Consider the following 11788-nt stretch of genomic DNA (forward strand, 5'->3'; position numbering starts at 1 on the left):
ACATATTCCCCTCTTTGACTAGCCTTTTCTCTTTCAGGACATTCAAAGGACTTGTGCCCCCACTTGTGGCACTTGTAACACTGGTAGGTAGCTCCTCTGCCCCTACCATTTCCCCTTCCTCTCTGGTATGGCTTTCCTCCCCTAGTGCTATCTTCCTTTTCTGTTGTCCCTGAGGTCTTTGAATTGCTGCCCTCTTCATTGTTGTTGGCAGTTCTTCCTCTGCTAAAGGATTGTCCTTTCCCTCTGCTAGTTCCTCATCCTCATCTGGCATTCTACTTCTTTGCGATCTTTTCTCCTGCCTTTATGGTACTTTGGTATGCTTCCTCTATGGTTTTTGGAGAAAGAATACTTATCTCGTGCAATATCTACAGCCTTAGGCCATTCACAAACCTTGTTGTCTTTTCTGAGGTGTCTTCAGTATAACCAGCTCTCAAATTCACCTGATAAAACTCTTCCGTATATTATTTCACCGTCATTCCTCTCTACTTCAAATTCTGCACTTGCCGAAACAGAATAATCTGGTAATCTTTGGGCAAAAACTTACTCTTCATCTTGGCGACCATTCTGGTCCACCTTTTAATGGGTAACTTATTCAATCTTCTCCTCTTTGCTTGGACATTGTCCCACCATAAGGCCACATGTCCTTTCAGCTTGGTGGCAACGAATTTAACTTTCCTATCTTCATTAATCTCCTCACATTCAAAGTATTTGTCTAACTCACTAATCCAATCCAACAACACTTCTATGGACAAACTACCATCGTAGTTCAGAATCTCAGGCTTTGGCTTACTGCTAGCCAACAAAATTGACCTCAATAATTTGATTTCAAGTCCTTCTTCATTTGATCCATCTGTTGTAACTACAGTTTCTACCGCCGCCAAACGGGCATTCAGGATCCTAATCTCTTCCCTCAATCCTTCATCTACTACTCTTTGAATAGCTCTGCCACGACCTCTTCTTCCAACTTCCATTTTATAAAGAAAAACAATTAACTGTAACCTGCTCTGATACCAAAATTGATGGGACCAACCCTTTATACCTGCAGGTTAATAATTAACTGTTGATTGAATTATATTAATGATGTGGTTGGTTGACCTTTATGGTATTTTACTATACTTTAATTGTGATGAGGACATGTGTCCTGGCCTTGGGCATTGTTCCTTCCCGCTCTTACTATCCTCCAAAACCCTAAACTGTTCATTCCATTGTTGTTTCACTATGCTGCTTGCGAGGTCTGTAGTTTCGCGAAATGAGGGTTTGCTCTGTTAGCTTTACGGGTGTTTCGTTTCACTATGCCTGGGTGTGCAAATCTACAAGGGTTTCCACCTGCATATGTTGTTAATGCTTCCTGTTCCGTGCTTGGTTTTGAGGCTCTATGTCTGGAACCCTTGGTATCGGTCTCTGTTATCAATTTCGCTCGGTTTTGGTTATGTTTCTAGTTGCAAGCTTTGGTTATATATGATTTTCCTCAATGCACTTGCTTTACAGTCTAATTGTTTGCTTGGTTTTTGACACAGGTTGCAGTTGTGGAGTGTCTTGTCTTTCGGCTCTCACTCGGCGACCATCCAAAAGGTAAGTTCTCTCTCCATGTTGGTCTTTTTTGCCTCGTTTTCCTCTATCGCTGACATTCTTTACTCCTTGTGGGCAGTGAGCACTTCTATGGCCGTAACCTAATTCTGTGGCTTCTCTTCTGGTTTGCACGGGCTCGTTTCTCCCTCGGTGAGTTTCTTAGTAACCCTTTCCTATGCTTTTTGTTTTGTTCTTGTAACTGTGGTTTCATTCTTCGGTTCTAATGGCCTTCTCGTTGGCCAATGCAGGTGAGCGACGGGCTTCGTTCATCGTCCTCACACATTATCCCATACGCCTGAGTCGGGTAGGGTCGCTCCTTGGTGTTTTTCTTGTTTGACTGTTTGAGGGTTTTTGCTGTTCGTAGGGTTTTATGGGTCTTTAGTTGAGATTTGGCTTTGACCTTGCTGTACCTTGGCCTCACTGTGCCTATAATTTCACTGTATAATTATGGCTCTACTATTTAATTTAAGTTTGTGGTAATAGTGGTCCTATGGTGACCTGAGGTTTGTGTCTGGCACCGTTATGGAAAACTTTGTTCTCAGCCACCTGTACTTGGTGACTGTATGTTTGAGCTTGTCGATATTCGTTATGGATATATGTATATACAGTAATTTCATTTTTTTTTGTTAAATAGCAATGGAAAGAAATTTGAATTCTATTGGTACCTGTGATGGTTCGCTCATTCTTTCGTTAGTGATCTTCCAATTTCTTCCGTAAGCCTGCTTCGTTAACTTATTGAACTTTTCTAGATGCTTCTCTCATTTCTATGGTTACTTTTCGCTGTTTGTCTTCACTATGCTGTGAGAAAAGAGTAAATTTGATTGAATCATATAGAAAAATACTTGCTCTGTAATGTATGGGTTCAGATGCTTTTTTTAATTCTTCCAAATGTTCCTGTGCTTTTCTCTATTCAATTCTATGATGGTCGAAATATTACAATAACTATTTTTTTTTTTTTTTTGTAAAGATCACTGGACAATTTTCAAACCGCCAGTAGTTACATTTGGTTATTTCTAGGTAACTATCTTTTCTTGGTTTATAAACTAAAAGTAAACTTTAAATAAAACTAAAAATAAAAAGGACGCAAGCAAACACTAACAGTGGGCTGAGACAACCGTTCCTAGAAAATTCAATGAAAATGAAAACTAAGGAAAATTCAATCTGTTAGGAGAGACAAACTCCCAGCCATGACCTCCCTGAGTTGGATACTCCTGCATCACTCTATTTCTTAAGCCATTCAGACAAAAATTTTGGCTGATGAGGCATGAAAGATAAATTTGGAGGGGCTAACGGAGAAGTGTGGGTAGAAGAACTCAACAAATAAATAGATATACAATGGTCCTTAAGTGACAACAATGAGAGGATGAAAAGGGTGATGGGGACATAACTGGGAGGGAGGGAACACAAGACGAGAGGACCGTACCACATGTGACGACTAAAAGGCTTCACAATGAACAAGTGGGTGTACATGATAACAACAAAAGTAAAGAACGTCGTAATGTTAAGAAGGCCCCTCACAAAGAAAGAAGTAGAGAGACACCAAAAATGATATTTGAGTAACGCAACAGGGGATATAAGTCCCTTTGATAGAGAAAAATTGAGAATATTATAGATAGAGTCCTTTGCAAAGGTGGACTAAGAAATAATGATGGGGTGTTTACCTATTTCCACCAACACCAAGCCAAGCACTAAACTTCCCTTGAGAAAATGAGAGACCAAACTAATGAAATCCCAAGTGTATCAATGGTGGGGGAGGCCAGGTCAAGAGGCCCTAGTCCCTCTTCCAAAGGAAAAAGTAAATTGAAAAGAAAGGTCGAAGATACACTACAACAAATATCCCATATCTATGTGTGATAACAATTAGAAAAGAGGCAATAATGTGATGTTATTATAATTTGGGTGGAGAGCCAACCACAAACCTCATGACTTTCCACTGCAAATTTTCTTTAAGAACTAGGATATTCAACAACATTAAATACCTTGCATGCAAATTTATTAGTAGACTAAGCTTTTAGGCACTCCCATGTTAAAATTATGGTGGAGGGTAGTAGCCATGCCTCATTCATCAATTGCATGAGGTGATGGCAAGGGTGCCATAGCCCCCTCGCCCCTCTAGTATGTCTATCCACCCCATGCTGGAAATCCCAAACACAAAAACTAATATATGTATGTGTGAAATAAAACAAAAAAGTGTGTTATCTTGAATACAATGTGATTGACTAAACCTCCTCAAAATTTACTTGGATTATTGAAAGAACTTATTCAAAATCATATTGAATTGTTGACAACTTTACATTTTAAGTATGTTTTTAATGTTTTGTTATATTAAGTATATATTCGAATATGGATAAGCATGAAATGAAGAACATACTAAATGGTTAAGCGTCAAAATAATTTTCTCAAATAATAATCAAATATTAAATTATTTTAATTCCATTAACACATATAAAAATATATCATTACTAGTGCAAAATTGTTGGTGGGAAAAGTTTCCTAAGGTAAGGGTTGACAACCTCAACTTAGCAAAACTAGATAATCAACAAAGAGCCATCAAGAAAGCATGCCAAACATATGAATTACTAAATGTGGATTTTGAAACATACCCATAGGTCCTACGTTTAATGATGTTCCTGTAGGGTCCAAACCCTCTGCTTCCTCTAGAACAAGTAGGCCTGCAAGTCAATCCACAGAAGCATATACATGATATATAATTCAATGTGCATATATAAAAGATATGGTATATCATCATATATAAGCATACAAATTAATATTCATGAGACAATAACATATCAAGAACAAGACATGAACTTCTTTATTGATTAACACCAGTAGGTACATGAAGGGTACACCCTGATCCAAACCAAAGCACCAATGAATCCTTCCTCTGGATCCGTCCAGCCCGACCCACAAGGAAAACCTCCTTAATAACTACAAAGGAGATGTTATAAATATGATGAACATCTCTGTAAAGGAAACTAGGGTTTCGATAGAGACCATGAGTGCAGGAAACATGGGAAAATAAGACTTGATCTGGGAGAAAATGGGTGTAATGTTGATATCCCTTCTTTTATATATTTTAGGCCTACCGAAGGGGTGTATATATACCACCTGAAATTAGTTAATTCAGTTGTGCTATAGGCTCCTATAGGTGGGCTCTTGGTAAACCCATGAACCCCACCCAAAAAATAGCATTTTATTTTATTCTTCTATATTTTATAAGGTAGACACGGGTATAGAGTTATAAGACCCATGTATGTACGTGATTTAGTGTGGCCAGAGTTGCGTATGGAATTTGATTTTTTTTAATATAAGATCAAGTTGTATGAGAAAAGGTTTCCCAAGGCCGTATAAGAGCATCAAGTCTATAGGAGTGCTAAATGATGTGATAACAAAAATAATGAGGAATCTATATGTTAAATACTTTTACAAAGATGAATATGTGACCATGAAGAAAGAGAAATGATTTATTTTCCTCAAATTTGTTTAATGTGTCTCAATCTTCTCTTCAAAATTTTCATTAAGCCATGCATTTACAATTAATCTTGCAAAAATATTGTGAATGCCATTACAATTTACTCATGCAAGCCATGAAAATTTGTTTTGAGGTTTTTAACAGGAATAACATTATGACAAATTGATGGAATATAACACATTAAGCGTGTATAAGGTATTAAGTATGGATAATAGATGATACGACATAAATTATAGAGTAAATACTAATTATAAATTTTTTTATTTATGTAGACATTCACAAAGTTGAGTCCAGTCTTCTCAAGAAACATTCATTAAGTGATAATAAAAATGATGGATAACCAATATAGTGGTATGATTATGTTTAAGTTATCTCATGTTGAGGAAGGTTATTCCATGCTTCTCCAAGAAGATTTTGAAATAAGTGATATTTGAAAATGGTGGATAAACCGATATGGTGGTAGGATTATACATGTGTGAGATATGTGATATATTTAATGTGGAAGAAGGGAGTACCTTATCAACAAATAAATGAAAGTTAGAAAAAATTGAGATTAATTTAATGTTTAAATGTCAAAGGTCAGGACGTTGGTGCCAAGTCCTTCAATATCTTCAAAATGATTTATATTCACCTTCCTTTAATAATTTTTTTTTTAAACAAAACAAGTAATATTTATTAAAAAGCGTTGTGGTGGCATAGGTATACAACGAAAGATACATAGCATAAAAAACATGGTCTATACTGAAAATTCAAAATGTACCCAAATTTTAAGATGATAGTTCAAAAGTTGTGAATATTTTCTTAACCAATGTCTAGTAAACAATAATGCTAGATAAATTGATTTAACAAATAAAGGACCCTAAAAATCATGACAATTATTGAAAATTGCATACATGTAAGTTCACATGGGGCTTCTACCTTGATATCAACTTGGTATTTTGTTTCCATATCAGCTAATTGATGTTGAGAACAAATAAAGGACCCTAAAAATCATGACAATTATTGAAAATTGCATACATGTAAGTTCACATGGGGCTTCTACCTTGATATCAACTTGGTATTTTGCATATCAGCTAATTGACGTGCCTTCTCAATTGGAACTTTTAAGGGGGGGGGGGGGGGGGGGGGGGGTGGCGCAAAAGAAGCTTTATTATATTACATATTGTACAGATATTTTTACAAACGTTGTGTCATGCTGACCGCAACCCACCATAATCAACATACGATGCGTAACAACATCCGGCAGATACAAGCAGAATCGATCACGGGCGGGGTGCGTGAAAACCGACTTCCCCAACCGCGTGAACTGTGCACTCGTGTGCTTCTCAATTGGAACTTATGCATGAATAGGGGCATCGAGCCATTAACAAATCCTCATGCATTCTAGAATAGACAAGATGAAAGAGTCCATAGAGAAATTTTGGCAATGTGTAGAGTACTGTGTAGGCTTTAAGGATAAATGAATATTCTTAACCATTTTGTGTAGCAAAGTGTGTAATGATTCTAGCTTAGAATCCATGAGAACATATTTATGTTTATGGGCTTCCATAAATGACTTGAATTTATTCCCTTTGACTCCAGTTGAATGCAACTGAGTAGCAATTTCTCTTTCATGATGATCTCAAGGTTGGGTTTCCCGAGAGGTTGTGGAGTCCCACTCATCTTACATCCTAGACCATTAATTTTTAGGACTTGAGCAACTTTCACCTTCATCTCTCTCAACGAATGCATGTAACTCCTAAGTCCCTTTTTCTATCTGATTCTTGTCCCATTGAATGGAAATCCCTCTATGACCCCAACAATAGGGTGCAAGGAACTTCAATGTCAAGGTGGCTTGATAACCTTGTCACTAGGAGCATTGGATAACCTACAAGTTAATGAAGAAAGAAAATACCATGTGCAATTCCTTGAAAACACCTTAATTGAATAAATGAATTCAACAATAATGAAATTAAATAAGAAGAGAATGTGAGATACAACTATAGTAATTCCATTATTCCCTTACACAAATGAATTAACATGTGGAGAATTTGAAACATGTAATTTTAAAAATTTTAAGTAACATTATGAGAAAAAGAAAGAAAATGCACTGAACAACCTCTATAATCCCCATCACTGAACAACCTCTATAATCCCCATCTAAACATTCTTTTGCACATTTTAACCATTCAACATAAAATAAATGGTTTACCATGTAATTTTTTTTGTTCTTTGATAAATGACAAGGAAATTCACAAAATAATATTTTTAAGGGTGATTTTGGAAATGCACTTCAAAAACCGGGTTTAAACCACGAGGAAACCCAAAGCCTCCTATGTTATTAAACTAGCTTCGAACCCTAGTGACTATAAAACCATTGGACGAGGCATATTAAATTTGTAACAAAAAAAATTCAAATATGAAGAGGAGTGCGGCGTGAAGGCAGTTCAAATGAATATGTAGAAATATTTCAGCGCGGGGTCGAGCAACAAGGAGAAGAGGCCGGCATCGATACCAGTTCCGTGGGATCATGCAGGCCAAACCCTGGTCGTGCAAGCATCGACTTTGTTATTCAAGACAGACGATAGAGTTGTGGAGGAGTTCCCCGCTTATCTTGGCTTCTTCCCAATCACTAGCAATGGCGCTCATTATAAAGCGTTGATTGCATCTCTTCAACACGTGTTATGGCGCGGCATCACCCCCACATCACTGCCCGACACATCCTTCTCATTTCTATCCGGGTAACAAATAATTCCCCTTACCGCCTTTACGAATCAAGATAATATTCATGAAGTAAAGAAATTGCATGAAATTTCATTATAAAGAACTTGCAAAATGGTTTTCTTTAATAGACAAAATATTAAAAATTTTGGCATATTTAAAGTTTTCTCAAGTATTAAAAATTCCAGCACATTTTCATATTAATTCCAGCACATTTTCATATTCTCAGTGATTTTAAAAAAGATATAGAATTAGGTGTGAATGAAGCACAAGATGTTCACTTAATGAATGAGACTCTAATATAGTAGGTGGATTGGTGGCTTCTTAAGCAATATATTTAATTTGACTACATATTAGAAAATACCTCTAAAAAACACTTTATTTAACCTTCTACCAATATGAACCCAATACACCTTTCCAATTTTAATAAAGACACTACTTTCAATAAATATTGTAGGTATCCATTTTTTCATTAACATTTTTTATACCGCTTTGTATGTTTTATTTTTTTATACCACTTTGTATATTTTATTAACTTTGAACTCCATTTTTTATACATAACATAAAAAATCCCTTTACTCTTTATTATATGTTCAATATATTTTTCATCAATATATATCCTCCAATATGGTATGGTACTGAATTAAGATTTGGTGATTTAAAAATCAATGATCAAATGAGGGCCTCACATATTCTTTAGAACTAAATAAATTGATATTGCATAGTTATCAAGGATTGAGTTATCAATCATTTACAATATGACACATAAATTTTGTTTTTAGGTGATCCACTTTGAAGTCTCTTTAAAAAGTATAGTTTTGCTAAACCAAAAGGCTCAATTTTTTTAAAATATAGCTATGTACTACCTCATAAATTTGTTCTAATTAAAACACAATATTGCATATCTCATTTTTATTAAAACTTAATTAATTAATTAATTTAAAAATTATTTAAAAATGGATAAACTACAAATTTTACCATATTATTTTATAACTATTAAAATTAAATATTTGCAAAATTGGAAAAATAATTAAATTTGAAAAAATATAAGATAATTATTTTATATTAATTAAAAAATACATCAAAATTAACCAATTGTTTTTTTAATTTATGAAAATTAAATGGCTTAATTTTACATAAAAAAATTCCATTCAAATCCCAAAAATGTGATAATTTTGTTTAAATCCAAATATCTATATATTAAGCTTATTTTTGGATAACATCACGTTCAATTTAAAAATCAATGATCAAATAAGGTTTAAGGTTTTCTTCTCTCCCAGTTTCTTTAGAAAAAATTTATAATATGACATGTAAATTTTGTTTTTAGGTCATTCACTTTGAAGTCCCTTTAAAAAATTATAATTTTAGTAAACAAAAAGACTCAGTTGCAATTCTTTAAAGAAAAGTATAGTTTTGACAAACAAAAACACTCTATTTATTTTTAGAGATATAACTATGTACTACCCTATAATTTTGTTGTAACTAAAACACAATATTCCATATCTTCTTTTTATTAAAATTATTTAAAATTAGATAAATTACAAATTTTATCATATTATTTTTTTAACTATTAAAATAAAATAGTTAGAAACTGAAAAATTATATATATATATATATATATAATTATTTTATATTAATTAAAAAATACACCAAAATAAACCAATTACTTTTTAAAATATTAAAATTAAATTATTTAATTTTACCAAAAAAAATTCCATTCACATCCAAAAAAATGCTATAATTTTCCTTAAATCCAAAATATGTTAGATAATATCACATTCAGATTATATTTATTTTTATTAAATTACATCATTTAAAACTCAAAAAAATTAACTATAATCATCCGTTTAAAACTCAAAAAAATTAACTATAATCATCCGTTTAAAACTCAAAAAAATTACCTATTAAAACTCAAAAAAATTAACTATAATCATCCGTTTAAAACTCAAAAAAATTAACTATAATCATCTTGAAAAATAAATATAACGAAAATTTATCAAAATATTTATTTACCTTATTTTTCTCAAGGCTTACAAACACATAATATGAACTAAAATCATTTGTCTTGACATAAAAAAATTCAAATTAAAAGATATTTTCTCAAAATATTCATTTACTTCCTTTTTTATGTCAGCTATTTTCTCAAAGTATTCATTTACATCTTTTTTATGTCAGATATTTTCTCAGAGTATTCATTTATATTTTCTCAAAGTATTCATTTACATCTTTTTTATGACATAAAAAACATTTTAATAAAGATGAAATTCATTGAAAATAAAAGCATTCAAGTCATTTAAAAAATATTTTTCAATTGAAAATTGTGGCCTCGGTAGACAGCTGTTTCAGAATATATTTCGCAATTGGAGAATTCTTTGCGACAATGTAAAACACCTAAACTGAGAATGATCATTGGTCAATGGTCACAACAAATTTAGGTTATTATAATTCTGAGAATGATCATGGAGGCTTTACAATCAATCGCAGAAACTGTCAAAATGGGAAAGAAACCCTAGCTTCCTTGCCGGATTAAAAAACCCTAATAAATACCTAACAAAGATGCCCTGGTTCTGTTATTCCGCAGCGAATAAAGACCCATCATTTTCCTTATATCGTTACACAGCTTTCCAACCGCCGCATAGCATTCAGGTAACTGACATTCAATGGTGTCCAGAATGTATTTTGTTTTGCGGTAACCGTAGCATCTCTGCTCCAGAACATAATTCTTAGCAGACTCTGGGTCGCTGCACCTCTGCAAAATCTCACACTCTGCACGATTACTCCGGTCTACAAATGTACTGTAAAACCCTGCGCGGGCTAGGGAACGCGCGTCAGAATTATCTTCGGAATAGATAAGCTCCAATTTAAAGCTTACAAACTGTGAAGCCAGTTGCCGAACTCTGTTGCAGTACCTCTGCAACGAGGGTCTGCGCACCTTCCACTTACCCTTCACCTACACAACATACAATCAATGTCACGAAAGACAACAATTACCCTCGAATGCGCTGATAATATATTAATTATTGTACGGGAAAAAGAGCACAGGAAATGTTACCTGCTGGACAAGGAGCTCAAAATGTCCAAGGGCGGTTATGTGGGTGATGCCGCGCCACAGAGCATGCTGAAGACCAGCGATTAGGGCTTTGTAATGAGCACCATTGCTGGTTAGTCTGAAGCAATCATTAACATATGCGTTGAACTTCTCCAAAACAGTGCCATCACGGTCGTTATATATAAGGAAGCCAATGCTGCCATGGCCAGGGTTTGGTCTGCATGACCCAGCAAAGCAGAGTGTGCCATGGAATTCATGTGGAAAGGCAGCGAACCCTACTGTTGCCATTTCTATTTCTTTTCTGTCAACCGCTTTGCGTAGCATTTTAGAATGAAGTCGGTCCTTGGTAATGTGACCCGATCCAACCTCACCGGGATGTACTACGAATCTCGAGGTCATAACAAGCAGCGTGTTTGAAAAGTTAATCGGGAATGACTCTATGCTGTCCACGTGGACAAATCATCATATGCCCCAAGCCACCAAAAATGGGGAACTCAGAGAAAGACTCTACGGTGAGATCACCAAATCAATATTTACGGTGATATTGAATTTTGGAGCGGGGGCTGTATGGGCCCATTATTAGGTTTACGCAAGTTTATTATTTAGGTGGGCATACACAGTTTAGTGTAATAATGAGTTAATAGTATAGTAAATATTAGCGCAATAATGAGTTAATACTATAGTAAATATTAGTTAAGTATAAATTTGATGGAGGTGTTGATAGTATTATATTTGGGAGTAGTTTAGTTGTAATTATTTTGGTTTTTTTTAAGCATATGATTTGCTATGATTTCCGTTCAAAGAGTAGTCACAAAGGTTCATCTTTCACATCTCCTAGATTAGTCCAAAGAATTACTAATTCAAATTAAGTGTAGATTCCTCATTATATTCATTGTAAATTGTTGCATATACTCTTAGATTTATAAGATAGCTACGAAAGTTGATCTTACACATCCCCTAGATTAGTCCAAAATTCATTCACAATAGTTTAAAAAATA

The 11788-nt window shown here is 34.3% G+C and overlaps 1 protein-coding gene across 1 annotated transcript; it reads right to left on the bottom strand.

Moving 5' to 3' along the window:
* Positions 1–10157: 10157 nt before the first annotated feature.
* On the bottom strand, positions 10158–11134 carry LOC149256178 (uncharacterized). The gene is made up of 2 exons (XM_089457387.1): positions 10794–11134; positions 10158–10691 (listed from the first exon to the last, which is right to left on the bottom strand). Exons 1-2 carry the CDS (start codon positions 11112–11114, stop codon positions 10278–10280), a joined length of 735 nt encoding a protein of 244 aa, XP_089313513.1. The 5' UTR covers positions 11115–11134; the 3' UTR covers positions 10158–10277.
* Positions 11135–11788: the final 654 nt, after the last annotated feature.

This window comes from Pinus tabuliformis, chromosome 7 (assembly GCF_031772625.1).
Source record: "Pinus tabuliformis cultivar Carrire ecotype Pingquan chromosome 7, CPIR1, whole genome shotgun sequence".
In the NCBI taxonomy this organism is placed as follows: domain Eukaryota; kingdom Viridiplantae; phylum Streptophyta; class Pinopsida; order Pinales; family Pinaceae; genus Pinus; species Pinus tabuliformis.